This window comes from Phacochoerus africanus, chromosome 2 (assembly GCF_016906955.1).
Source record: "Phacochoerus africanus isolate WHEZ1 chromosome 2, ROS_Pafr_v1, whole genome shotgun sequence".
Taxonomy (NCBI): domain Eukaryota; kingdom Metazoa; phylum Chordata; class Mammalia; order Artiodactyla; family Suidae; genus Phacochoerus; species Phacochoerus africanus.
In genome coordinates, this window is record NC_062545.1 from 192,203,493 (window position 1) to 192,218,136 (window position 14,644).

Genomic DNA, 14,644 nt, shown 5'->3' on the forward strand with positions numbered 1-14,644 from the left:
GTCCATCAACAGATAAATGGATAAAGAAGATACAGTGTCTATATACAGTGGAATAGTACTCAGCCGTAAAAGGCACAAAAATAAATGCGCATCAACATAGATAGACCTAGAAATTATTACACTAAGTGAAGTAAATCAGACAGAGAAAGGCAAATATGAGATCACTGATATGTAGAATCTAGAACTTGTAAAACAGAAACAGACTTAAAGATTTCGAAGTTCCTGTAGTGGCTCAGTTGTTAACGAATCCGACTAGGAACCATGAGGTTGCGGGTTCGATCCCTGGCCTTGCTCAATGGGTTAAGGATCTGGCGTTGCCATGAGCTGTGGTGTAGGTTGCAGATGTGGCTTGGATCCTGCGTTGCTATGGCTCTGGCGTAGGCTGGAGGCTACAGCTCCGATTAGACCCCTAGCCTGGGAACCTCTATATGCTGTGGGTGCAGCCCTAGAAAAGAAAAAACAAAAAAAGAAAGAAAAAGATTTCGAAAACAAATTTATGTTTACTAAAGGGGAAACATGCGGGAAGGAGGGGTAAGGTAGGAGGTTGGAATTGATATATACACATTACTATACATAAAACAGATGGGTAACAAGGACCTACTGTATAGCACAGGGAAATTTACTTAGTACTGTGAAATAACCTATATGAGAAAAGAATCTGAAAAGGAATGGATATGTGTATATGTATAGTTTACTTTGTTGTCTGCCTGAAATTAACACAACTTTTAAAGTCAACTATATTCCAATAAAATTAAAAAAAATAAATAAGTAAAATAAAATAAAACAGAAAAAAACCCATCCTGAACAAAGGTATGGAGTGAGTAGTTATGAGGTCTCATAGGGAATATCTGAAAACCTCATGGTTGACTTTGGCTTCAGTTCAGGGTTCATGGAGATGATTAATGGGAAATATGTTTGGAAAGGTAGGTTGGAATCAAGTACAGTAGGCCTTGAATGGTACGCTAAGGAATTTTCACTTTATTCTACATAGAGCCAGGAGCCAATGAATGTCTATTTGTATGAGAGTGGTACAGAGCTTTGCCCTAGGAAGATTAATTTGGTAATTTGAATAGGTTGGAATGGAGAGAATATCATGGAAATAGGGATCTCAGTTCAGAGACTGTTAACAGTTGTCCATTAAAGAAGCAATAAAGAGCTGGAGTTCCCATCATGGCTGAGTGGTTAACGAATCCGACTAGGAACCATGAGGTTGCGGGTTTGATCCCTGGCCTTGCTCAGTGGGTTAACGATCCGGCGTTGCCGTGAGCTGTGGTGTAGGTTGTAGACGCGGCTTGGATCTGGCATTGCTGTGGCTCTGGCGTAGGCCGGTGGCTACAGCTCCGATCCGACCCCTAGCCTGGGAACCTCCATATGCTGCAGGAGCGGCCCAAGAAATGGCAAAAAAGACAAAAAAAAAAAAGAAGAAGCAATAAAGAGCTGAAATCAGGTGATAATAGTGGCAGTGAAGATGATATGAGAGGTAAATAGATGTTTGCAGAGAAATAGTATGATGTAGATTTCTCATTGGTATGAAGGAGAAAGAGGATTCCAAATTGACTTTGGCTATATGTCAGAACTATTAACAGAAGAGACACCAAGGGATAGCTTTATCAAGGAAGATGAGATCAGTTATGAATACATTTGTAGTGCCAGTGGGACACCCAGGGACAGAGGGCTACCCAAACAGAAAGAAAGGCGATAGGGTAAAAGATTGAATGATAGGGTTTAATAGAACAGAAGTGGTGAATGAAGCCATACATTTCAGAGATGGAGTCAAGAATAGAAGAAGAAGTTAAGTCAAAAAGTAAGCTAGTAAATTAGGAAGGAGGTGGAAGAAGAGAAATTTTGAGAATCTTGTCAAAACAGTAGGAGTGTCGCCCAAATTATAGGCCTTCTTATAGAAGCCAGAGGCTAAGAGCATTTCAGAGCTGGAAGCTATCCTGATTTAGAGTAGAGGAAAATGTTGAGGAGGACCAGACCAAAGAAATGGTCAGTTCATAGGGGTGGGAGTTAAAATACAGGATATGAAGAATAAGAGAAAAGAAAGGTTAGTGAGAATGGAAATAATGCAGTTTAACTTTTGGAACAAAATGTACAAGGATATGCATAGGACTTATGAAATAGAGATCTGCACACATATATGCATATATAAATGTAATATATATTGTAAAGTATGTATATATAAGTTTTTCTCATTTGTCTTTTAAAATGTAAGTATTGGCATGCTTGGGTTACTCACCTTTTGGATCTAAGCTTAACTATTTCCTTGGAAAGGCCTTTTCTGAACTTGTTCATGTTGACTTCCCTTTTTATCCACACCTGTAGAGCTCAGAGTTTCTTTTTCATGGTATTTATTGCTTAACATCTTTTTTTTTTTTTCCCCGCTGAATTACAAATTCCATGAGATCATGGAGTTTTTGTTATCTGTTTTATTCTCAGAGTTGCCTCAATATCTGGCAAATAGTAGATACTCAGCAATTTTTTTAAAAAAATTTTAAAGAATGAATGAGCTGCATACATATGAATTTCTGCATTTTACCTGTCCCACGCTTGGGGGAAAATTACTCATCCTGACTTTGTAAAGACGTGATAAAACTTTTAGCACACACCTGTCACTACCATGGAATACATAGTACAAAATTACATTTGACAAACCAGAATGGGCACTGGATTTTTTAGTAGCTCTATTAAAGAAATTCAGAAACTGGGATATTTATTTTTATAATATCTATTTTATTTCAACCACAAAAGTGGCACTTGTTCTTCATGGGGATATACAAAATCTATATATTATTTGTTATTTTTATATGACTCTGATATGATTTGTTATTTTTATATTTTTCATGAACCTTTACTTTCTCTTCTTTCCCCTGGTTATTATTTTATATCAATTCATAGGAATGAGTATCATAATGTTTTAAGAATCAATATGTAAACTCATTATTTGTACCATTTTTCTGCTTAATCTAAGGACATAAGAACAATACTGAAATTAACCAAACATTATAATAATTGCTGCTGAGATAAACATCTTCTGATTTTGAGAAGCATATTTGAGATTTATCAAAAATCATTTGCTCTATTGGCTATTGTTTATTATCTGTTTTCATGGCTCTTTTAATTTTATTGCATAGCACTTGATTGCCAAGATATTCTCCTGTATTTATTTGTCCTATATAGATGGAATCTGGCCTTAAAGGTCCATTAGGGAGTTCCCGTTGTGGCTCAGTGGTTAACAAATCTGACTGGGAACTATGAGGTTGCAGGTTTGACCCTGGCCTTGCTCAGTGGGTTAAGGATCCGGTGTTGCCGTGAGCTGTGGTGTAGGTTGCAGATGCGGCTTGGATCTTGCGTTGCTGTGGCCCTGGTGTAGGCTGGCAGCTACAGCTCTGATTAGACCCCTAGCCTGGGAACCTCCATATGCTGCGGGAGCGGCCCTAGAAAAGGCAAAAAGACCAAAAAAAAAAAAAAAAAAAGTCCATTAGGTGAGCTATCCAGAACTATCAACAGTATTGTTCATAGAATATGTTATATTTAAGTAGCTATTTCTTGTGTGTGTTTAGTAGTTCATACTCAAATCAAGGAAGTATTCCTTGTAGTTACATTAACTTTCACTAGGAGCTACCTTGACCTAAATACCCAGTGTGTTCTTTGATAGCAATAAATTGTACAGTTGACTATAGTTATAATTTAGAGAGACTTATCTGAGCAATCTGTAATCATCTCTTACTTGGGCATCACGCAGCTTTTAATTTCCAAATCTGTGCTTTCATGTCCAGATGGTATACATGTCTGGAATGATTGGTCACTTTATATCAAGTGTATTTGAAATCAGCTTTAATAAGTAGTTTATTCAAGTTGCATTCTCATGTACTAGCTAGGTAATAAAGTGAAGAGTAGCATCATAACTGTTTGTGGAAGTTTGTTATATTTTTGGTTGGAGTTCTTTAAGCCATGTGTGTTTATGACCAAACCACCCTCAGAAGTAGGGTGCCAGTTATTCTGACTTGTATTGCTTTCCCCATTTATCTTAGCATATATGGTCACCAATTTCCCTCTGTAAGCAGTTTGTTATCCTGACATTGTAATTGGATTAGGATACCTGAGCTCTAACTTAAGTTTTCAGGATGTTTCTGCATTTTGGTGATAACTGTCTGAGCACATTATTGCTCTGATTGTTTTTAAATCTCAATATAGGCTTTAGGTTGTTAATGTAAATCTTTTATAGCTTTGGCTGAATTTCTTATAAGAGCTTTTGGTCTTGACAGCTGAGATCTGCTGGCTGATCTCTCTTAATAGTACTTAGATTTGAATTTTGCAGGCTGGGAAGCAGAACTACTTGGAACTGGTCTTTTTAATGCATGATGGCTTTAAATGCAGACTTTAAAAAATAGGCCACCTTGTAAAACGAAAAGTATTAGTCTCTAGAGTTCACTCCTTTTCTTACTTTGAACCAGTCCAGGTTTATAACTCAATGGAGTTAAAAAGTTGGACTGTTTTTTTTTTTTTTTTTTTTTTTTAAACTTTCCATCGGGCCTGGTAATTCTAGGTGGAAGAAACGAATGTGAACTTCACATTTTCATTTTCATTTAAATTCCAAGAGGAGTTCCCACTGTGGCACAGTGGGTTAAGGATCCAGCATTGCTGCAGCTATGGCGTAGGTTGCAGCTGTGGCTCAGATTTGATCCCTAGTCTGAGAAATTGCCACCAGGGCAGTGCAAAAAAAAAAAAAAAAAAAAAAAAAAATTTTCCAAGATTCTTTGATTCTCTGGAGCCAAAGCATTTCAGAGGTTTTCATGAGGAGGTTATGACTGGAGGGGAAGCATGCTGCCTCTTGATTCTGAATGACAACCCCTGCCCTCTGCCCCTAACTGAGAACTCAAAGCATTGTTGAACAGCACTGAAATGAGCTAAGTCTAAGACTTCAGCCATATGGTCAATATAGGGCTTTTATAGGATGGGAAACAATAAAAGAATAATCAGAACTCTCTTATGTTAACTGAGAAATTGAAGTCTTTCTGAAGCTAAGTGTAAATTATACCACCTTCTTTGGGAGTAAAGCTGCTAATGTAACAGAAGAAAATGACAGTGTAGGAAATCAAAGTTCAGGAATGAACTTTCAAGTGTGATTTTCTAACACTTAATCCTTTCTTACTCCCCTCTCAGGATCCATTCCCTCCTTTTCCTCCTCCTTCTCCAGAGTCTATTTGAAAGGGATTTTGATGGGTAATGGCAAAGGAAGGCACTTTTAGATCTAAGATAAATTAGGGCATAAGATGCCCTTTGTATAGGAATTATCTGAGACATGCTTTTGAAAACATACTTTTAAAAAAAGCTTTATTTAAGAAAATAATCAAAGGTATGATTTTTAAATCTTTGAGTTTAGTCTGCTTTCAGTAAAAATAAGGCATAGGTACCAAAATAAGCAAACCTCTTTTTTTTCTTTCCTGGTTTCTGCTTATAAGATTTACAGGTATTTAAAATAAACCCATGAAAAACAGAAATACTGTCTTGGGATTGGCTAAATAGTCAGAGCAATTACCTCCAGGCTCCAGAATCCAACTGAGCTTGACTTTTGGAAATAAATTTGGCTAAGACTTCTTCCTCATCCTGTTGTATAAAGGTGTACATGAAATGATACTGACCTCTGCCAGAAACCCCAGGAATCCTATTCATTGATATATTTGTAATGGTCATGAAAGAATTAAAACAACACAGATGTGGATTAATGTGAAAAAGTAGGCAGAACACTAAATTCTCATTGTGTGGTTTCAATAGTGCAGATCCTTTAAAATACTTTGGTATACAATAAGTAAAGGGTTTAAGAACATTAAGGTACCCAGAAAATAAAAGCCCACAGTTGGATAACAATAATGAACTGTTTTATCATTTTAATTGAAATTAATGTAGGTTGCCATGGTGAAAATAGGTTGAAATATTTAACAATAACTGTTTTGTGCAACCCTAGAGTTCAAAAACAGCAACGTAAATAAGCAAGTCTTTAACAAATCATACTTCAGATATATTTAATGTAAATGATTGCTAGAGGAAAATGTATTTTTTTTTCAATGCTATGCAAAGAAGTTTTAATGGACTTGATTTTTGCAGTGAGAATCTACAACTTAGCATTAATAACTCAAATTTTTAAATATTTGCTCATAGCTCTGTTCAAGAAATACTGTTCAAGAAATACTGTTTTCAAACACTAATTAATCATTTTAAATAAACTTTTAAAAACACATTTATGACATAAATGAGTATTAACTGTTTATTACATTTTACCTATAAAAAGTTGAACTGTTACATATACTCTTTATGGAAACAGTGCACAGTAATAAATTAAAAGATGCAACTGTTTTGGATTTTTTACTGGTGGTCCTGTGTTTTCCTCCCAGCAGTGCAGCTGTTTTAGGTTTCTCAGGATAACATATAAAAAGTTGTATGTACACTGCAGGTTTATGCTTGAATTGCCAAGCCAGAGATGGTATGACTCAACTTTCCCAAAAGCAAGTTGTACCAAAATGTGACGAATCAAAACAGCTAGTTGACAGTGGTTTGTATCACAGTTATGAAAACCAGTTCTCATTTATGATGGTTTGCTTTGTAAGGTTGACACATTCTTCTGTGGTACTTGAGCTGCCATGAGTAAACAGTCATTAGACTTTGCTTTTGAGCGTCTGAGGAAAGTGAAGGAGGGTGTCACAACATTATCTGGGTTTATAGATAAAAATTACCTAGAAACTTGTATCAGGAATGGAATATTTCATTTCTAAGATACCTGTAAAAATATTACTCATTATTTGTATGTTACTGAATTCTTAGGGAAGAGAAATTAATTTTATTGCTATTTCAGGTTGATTTTTAGACTGAGGTGATTTAACACTTACTGCATTTCTCATGCATCAGTCTTAAGAGTGGACATTTTATTGCATCCTGGGAGGTAGTAAGCAGATACCTTTATGGCCATGTAGTAGATTTGGTGAATCCCTATTTAAATCCTGAGCGACCCAAGGTTTTGACAATGACTATTTAATAGCAGTAGTCTCCAAAGTAGGATATAGCTCCCTGGGGTGTGTAAGATGGGATGTAGGGAGAAAATATTAGAACTTTTATTTAAATATTTTAATCTCATCTTATAAATGTTTTAAATTATATATTATATGTTTTATATTTTTGTATTATATATATTTGATATGCTTACTATATTAATATCTGTATTTTATATTACTATATAATAGTATATAATATATTAATTCCTTGTATATATAATTTTTAAACAAGTATACAGATTCTGGAGATGGATGTTCAAATATTTTTACTGCTATAAATATACCATCAAAAAAGTTTGGAGATCGTTGCTCAATAAATATTAATTTCCTTTCTCCTTTCACTTCCCCCTTTCACCCCTGGCAGAGAAGCAAAGAATTGAGTTAACACCTTGATTTGTGGCAATGTGAATAAATTAGAGTCAGTTCCAGGAGCTTATGCGTGTCTTACATTGACTGCTTTTTCTGTTTGGCCTCTTATATTGCCATATATTTTTTAATCACACAAGCTTATTAAACATGGATACAAATGAAAAACAGACTTGTTATTATGTTAGAAATAATAAGTTGCTCATGCATCAAGACTTTGACACACAGGAAGTCTGAATCAATGAGTAGAAAAGTTTCCAAGTTATTAAAATGTTCTGGTACCTGATTTATTCATTTGCCATAACCATAATTCTAAGGCAGGTGAAGCTCCTTTGCTTCCTGAGGCCTGAAGAAACAATATGGTTTCTCAAAGTAGGCATTAAAGCAAAGCTGAAATGTTTGTTTTCCTACAGTGGTGATAGTCATGCTAACAAGTTGCCCCTCTTCAGCTATCGTTGTCCCATATTTTGAGGCTTGTTTATGTACCTTTATGAAGGTAGAAAGTTTTAAAGGCTGAATAACATGTGTGTGATTGAAGAAAAATAGTGTCTGTTACAGTCTTTTGAGATCGGTTCAAGACTCTTCTGTATTTACAATTTAATTGGGACATTCTTTTGAACTTAGGTTCAGTTTCAGAGATTTCTTGGACATGTACTTTTCTAAAGTTTCCTTTAAGGAGAGAGATAATATGTTGTAATATTGAAGTAATTGTGAAGTAACTAGTATGTTCTCTTTATTATTTCTTTAGGAATTTTTTTCAGAATATATTTATGTAAAACATTCAATATTTGTGTAAAATATTAGTGATAGTATTATGATATACATTTACTTCTTAAGAGTATTCCAGGAATTTGACAGAACAATGTAAATCAATTATAGAAAAAAATAAAAACCTAAAAAAAAAAAATCATTGCCAAAACCTTAAAAAAAAAAAAAAAAGAGTATGCCAGGAAGAAGAGTAGCAGTTGGGTACACAAACAACAGCCATCAAAATAAATTAGTTATGAAAATTGAAATAGGGAATGTTTTAATAGCAAGTATTATTTTTAAAATCTCCTTGAGAGCTGTCTTTGGATCTTAATGTAATGTGTTTTATAATTTAGAATTGGTATGTTTCCTTTTAAAAGGTAATAATACATTTATAAAGTCTGAACATTTCAATCTTAGAATTCTTTTTAACATTTGAATCAGTTTTCCTATAGCTTTTTAAAGTGTTTATCAATTTATATGTGCTTTCTATATCAAAGCTACACTTTTTTTTTGTTTTAGGTATTTAAACCATGTCAGAGCTGCTTCTCCACAGGACATTGCTGGAGGCTATACTTCTTCACTTGCTTGTCACAGAGCACTACAGGATGCATTCAGTGGGCTTTTCTGGCAACCCAGTTAACCTTTATTTCTCCTCTATAAGATTTGGACCTTGGAGCCGAACCAGGGAGCTAGCGAAAGTAAAGCAGACTTGTAAAATTATAGCCATATGCAGATACACAACAATGGTACTACCACTAGAGCTGTGTTAAAGTATTTATAGAGAGAAAATTTCAGAACTAAGCCAAGTAATATAGTGGATAAATATTTGTGAAAAAGATTTATTTTTTATTCATATTTTTCTGAGAGAGATTAAAGCTGTAAGCTTCATCTGATGGAAGATGTAATTCACCTATGTATGTTTGAGGTTGACAGACTTGTAAAATCTTTTTAAAAATAAAGCTAGACTTTATATTAAGTTTTGTGGTTTTTCTCTTATTACAGTGTTTTACTTGAACACATTTAAAAATGCCATTTTGAATACGACATTTACTGTTAATATCCAAGTCTATTATTTCTTCTCATAAAATGTTCCAATTTTTTCCCCCAATGTCTTCTTAATACTAGTCCAGACAAGTGAATATTATCTCCTTCTACCAGCAGGTTGTGGCAAGTAAAACCTGACCTGTGATAATGTTTCTCTTTCAGTATTAAGAATCCAGTCCGCCCCCCCCCCCCCGCCTTTTTTTTTAGGGCCGCACATGCGGCATCAGTGCCTATTTTGAGCAGTGGAAAGTGAGACAAACCTTGATCAGTCTGTTACAGTTCCCAGCTGTGAGCCTCGCTTGGGCTAAACCAGAGCAGAGTATTAACCTGCTCTAATGACAGATTCAAAGAAGTAAGTTAATAAAAATTTAATACTTAAAAGGCACCTTTCACCTCAAATGTGAGCTCATTTTATGATAAACCATGGAGACTGGAATGAATATATTTTAATGAAATTTCCCTATGAGTAAATTGCAGACGCTGATGTAGTTTCTGTTGAAACTTCAAAGGCTTTTTTAGTATAACCAGAATGTTGCTTACAGAGTTTGGATGTGGGTAGGATGGATATTTGTAGCATCTCAACCTTGTATGAGACATAGTTTCTCAAGGAAATTAAGGGATTTCCTATCAGATTTCCATTACAACAGATGTTAGTTTTATGAGTGGAAAGCTATGTGAAACAAGATTTGTGGTTACACAGGGTAGAATATCCATATGTTAACAGCTCCATCTTATTTGACCAGGGAGGTATTAATTTCAGGAGTACATCTTCATCTTATAATCTTTGATAATTGAGAAAAACCAAGGCATCAGATAATTGAGTAGGCCAAGAACATATACACAAGTTAATAAAAAGCAAGAATCAGAACAAAAGTTTTTTATCCAAGTCTAGTTTTATATACTCTACTAGGCTGCTTCCTATTTCTCATATCTATTGGTTTTCTCCAGTTGAGGATTAGCATTTTAAGTACAATCTATAAATCTGTTCAAAGAATAGTGAGAACATTGGGCTTGTGGTTAAGGATTTGCTATACTCAGCTGCCAAAGTAAATCATCCAGTCTTTAAAAAAGAAACACTATTATTTATTCTCAGTACCTTGTATAATTATTTAAATGGAATGAACTAATTAACAAAACATTTCAAAGGCTTTCAAAACTTTTTTTGTGCCTACCTTATTTTTGTGGAAATTGTCTGCACCTGATTTGGCAAATAATTTCCATGACCTTTATACATTTGTAATTATTTTCCCCTTACTATTGCCATACTTTGTTCAGTAGGCCAAATTTAGAAGTTGTTAACTGACCGTATTAGATCAAAGAGAATTGTGAAAGAATTCAACAATTCACTAAATAACAGAAATATTCTGCAATGATGAAGTTATCCCCTGTCCTCCCAGTGATTTCCTCTCTCAGAGACAAAAAGCGGTACAAGTCTTTCCTCAACATGAATTTATTGTCTTAACATTTTACAACACTAGCACAGAAACAGCTACTGAACATTAATCTGTGTGCCAAGCGCTGTTCTTCATCCTTGGTGTATTATCTAATCTTCATAATAGTGCCAGTATTATTTCCCTATATTAATAGATGGAGAAACTAAAGCATAGAGAGGTCAAGCAACCTACCAAAAAGGTCAATACAATTTAAAAACAGCAAAGTTTGGGTTTGAATCCCAAGTGGTTCAACTGCAGAGTCCATGTTCTAGAGATGACTGTCAAACTTATATCCACCAACTGTATAAAACCAAGTCTGAGTAGTCAAATTTCTAAAGACTTCCAGGAAATTTTATAGACAAGTTAATCTAGTTCCTAAATGGAATGTTAACTGTGTTGATATCGTTGAGAGAAGTTCTGAGAAATTCATTATGTAGAATATGATTTGACTATCGACTTTTAAGCAGATATTAATGGTAGTGAATACACATACATTGTAGTTTACTTAGTATTCCTTAATTTCTTTCAATAAATATTTGATCTAAGCTTCTCTTAGAAGTTATCTTTAGCCTGTGAACAGGTGGTAAGATAATCATTTCAAAATCTAATTAAGGTGGCAGAAAATTTGTCCAAAGTTTAACAAAATTAAAAAACTGTCTCTAAGGGGCATTCTAGCTATCATTTTCTAGTGGATTTACCAAGAGTTCATTTATTAGGTATCATATCAGAAAGTTTAGGGTGAGCCAAATTTAAATAATGAAATAATCACACATTCATTTACCCACTCCAAGAGAAAAAGGAAGTGGGGTTAAAGTCTGATAACAGAAGCATTTAAGGATTCTGTTTTCTTTGCAATTGTATACTGCATATTTTTCCTAATAAAGGGCTGAATAAATGTATCTGACCACTTGTATGAATAAAAACATCATTTGTACCCATACTTAATATTTATAACCTATCACATTGATGTACAGTACTAAGAAAAAGGTTCTTATTCCTGCTTACAAATTGATTATCTTTACCTAGAACAGAAGAAGGCAAACTACAGAACCCTGGCCAAATCCAGCTGCTTCCTATTTTTGTATGCTCCATCAGCTAAGGTTGGTGATGACATTTTTTTAAGGTTGGAAAAAGCCAAAGAAGTTAATACTTTTTAACATGTGAAAAGCATATGAAATTAAATTTTCAGTGTCCATAAAAAGTGTTTTTGGAACACAGTGTTTATGAATTGCTATGGCTGCTTTGGGGCTGCTATGGCAGAGTTACGAAGCAACGGAGACCTTATAGCTTACAAAGCCTGAATCACAGGGGTCAGAAAGTTTGCTGACCCCTGACCTATATACACTTGGAAGGGAGGGAAGAGGAAGAAAATTGGAAGCCCCAAACTAGCAGTCCCTGGCTGAATTAGCCCCCAAGGTCTTACATAGAATAGGTTGGGTTGAATTCCAAAATAGTTTTAAGTGGCCTTTAGATAAGGAATGAAAACTCCAATTCATTACTTCCTTATACTTCTTACCATATATTGCCCTCACCTATTTATTATTACCTGCCTAGTCTCCGAAGGCATTTGAGTTTGTAACTAATGATATAAATTAGGGGTCCTGGAGTTCCCGTCATGGCTCAGGGGAAACAAATCCGACTAGGAACCATGAGTTTTCGGGTTTGATCCCTGGCTCGCTCAGTGGGTTAAGGATCCAGCGTTGCCGTGAGCTGTGGTGTAAGTCGCAAACGTGGCTCAGATCTGGCATTGCAGTGGCTCTAGCATAAACCGGCAGCAACAGCTCCGATTAGACTCCCAGCCTGGGAATCTCCACATGCCGAGGGCGCAGCCCTAAAAAAAAAAAAGACAAAAGACTAAATAAATAAGTAAATAAATGAGGGGTCCGCAAGCTTATTCTGTGGGCCTAGGAGTAAATATTTTAGGCTTTGTGGGCCAAGAGGCAAAATTGAGGCCATTTTGTAAATAAGCGAGATAAATTAGCACATTTTTTTAAATTAACTAAATTCAAAGTATAATTGAGTCCATTTTTTATAGTGCTTTTTAGAGGAGTAACATTTCCTTTAATTGGGATTCTGAATGTTTCCTATCATCAAAATGAACTGTAAATGATCAATCTTTAATGGTTATCTATAATGAGGTATTATACATTTCACCTTTAAAATTGTCTTTTCACACAGATACTACTCAAAGCTGATAAACAGTCTAGGAGCATGTGATTTTAACTGAGCATATACATCACTTGGAAGGCATTCGTAAAACTCAATTAGATTCTTAATCTCTTGGTATTTGCTTTTTTAGCATGTCATTACAATAACACATTAGCCAGGCTTTTTTTGTTGTTGTTTTTTGTTTTTGTCTTTTTAGGGTCTCACTTGCGGCATTTGGAGGTTCCCAGGCTAGGATCAAATCAGAGCGGTAGCTGCCAGCCTATGCCACGCCACAGCAACGCCAGATCCGAGCCGCATCTGCTACACCACATTTCACAGCAATGACCGATCCTTAACCCACTGTGTGAGGCCAGGGATTGAACCTGCATCCTCATGGATACTAGTTGGGTTTGGGTCTGTTAACCATTGAGCCACAATGGGAACTCCTACATCAACCATTTCTAATGGAAGATATGTGGAAGTTCAATTGTAGTTAAATGGATTTTGAAATATGGTAATTTACCTGCATTTGCATGGTTCCAAAAAATACTGAACAAGAAAATACATTCACTGCTAATTGTGTGAATTCAATTTTTTTTTTTTTTTTGGTCTTTTTAGGGCCACACCCACAGCATATAGAGGGAAGTCTGATTTGACTTCCCAGGCTAGGAGTCAAATCAGAGCTGGTCTACTCCACAGCAACTCCAGATCAGAGCCACATCTGCAGTGAACACCACAGTTCACAGCAAACACTGGATCCTTAACCTACTGAGTGAGGCCAGGGGTCGAACCTGTGCCTCATGGATGCTAATCAGATTCGTTTCCGCTTAGCCACGACTGACAGGAACTCCAGAGAATGGAAATCTTGTTTGTTTTAATTTTTGATAGCATAGGAAATGTGTAATAGAGGGTACTGTGATTCAAATGTTACTGAAATGACTACTGTAGCATGTTTCATATTAAAGTTATGACTGTCTTATAATTGCAGGTTGAAATATTTAAGAAATATTCTCAAGTATTTAGCAAAAACTAATTTCCAAAAACATTCAGTATTCTAGAAGTGGTTAAGTTGGTTCTTAAGAAATTTCAGTCTTGGCTCTGAACCAAAAAAAAAAAAAAAATGCAGCTAAGCTTTATAATTGTTAAGCAAGTCAAACATAGTTAAGCAGAAAATTCAGCCTTCATTTCTGACAGAATTCAAGGGTTTTGAGGATAAAGTCCTAGAAAGCAAATGAAATATACGATTGATACTACCAGTTTAAAAAAATATGATAGATTTAAATATTTGTTGTGAGGTACTTGCTGGTGAATGATATAGTGAATAACTATAGGTTTTAAACATCTAACATTTTCATAAGCTTTGTAAAATTTCTCCAACTAGATCTTTTTCTACTTCACTTTTTTAACTATCATCAGTTATAACATCAGATTCTACTTCAGGTTTTACAGAATGTTTTCTCAACTTCTTTCAAAGCATTCACCAGTAATTGTTCCATTTTGAGTATTTAGAGGCTAATTCAAAGGGTAATTCTTTAGTAACTTCAAACTCAGCACGGACACCTCAAATACTGAGCAGTATTAATAACATCTATCCACTCATCAAGAGTGAAGAACCACTCTGACTCATTTACCTTTTTGACTACTGATGTTGCTGCCAATGTTCTCAGCTCTCTGAGCAACTGTCCTTGCCAAGAGGCTAACAGTCTTAAACAAGTTGGCTTTCTCTGGACACATTTCTTAGACTGCCACTTTGAGATACAGTTAACGCACCATTGGTAAATGGTTTTCCTTGCTTGGCTTACAAGAGTCACTTGGAGACTTATTTTGTTTGTAGCCTCACTTTCATTTTTTATT

General features: G+C 35.2%; 1 protein-coding gene across 2 annotated transcripts in view; it reads left to right on the forward strand.

Annotated features, from left to right (window-relative positions):
- MNAT1 (MNAT1 component of CDK activating kinase) overlaps positions 1 to 9,141 on the forward strand; it is a 214,303-nt gene extending 205,162 nt beyond the window's left edge. For both annotated transcript variants that reach the window (XM_047767471.1, XM_047767472.1), the window contains exon 8: positions 8,685 to 9,141. In XM_047767471.1, the coding sequence (XP_047623427.1) occupies positions 8,685 to 8,805 (121 nt within the window). In that variant the 3' untranslated portion in view covers positions 8,806 to 9,141. The remainder of the gene's footprint in view (positions 1 to 8,684) is intronic.
- The last annotated feature ends 5,503 nt before the right edge of the window (positions 9,142 to 14,644 follow it).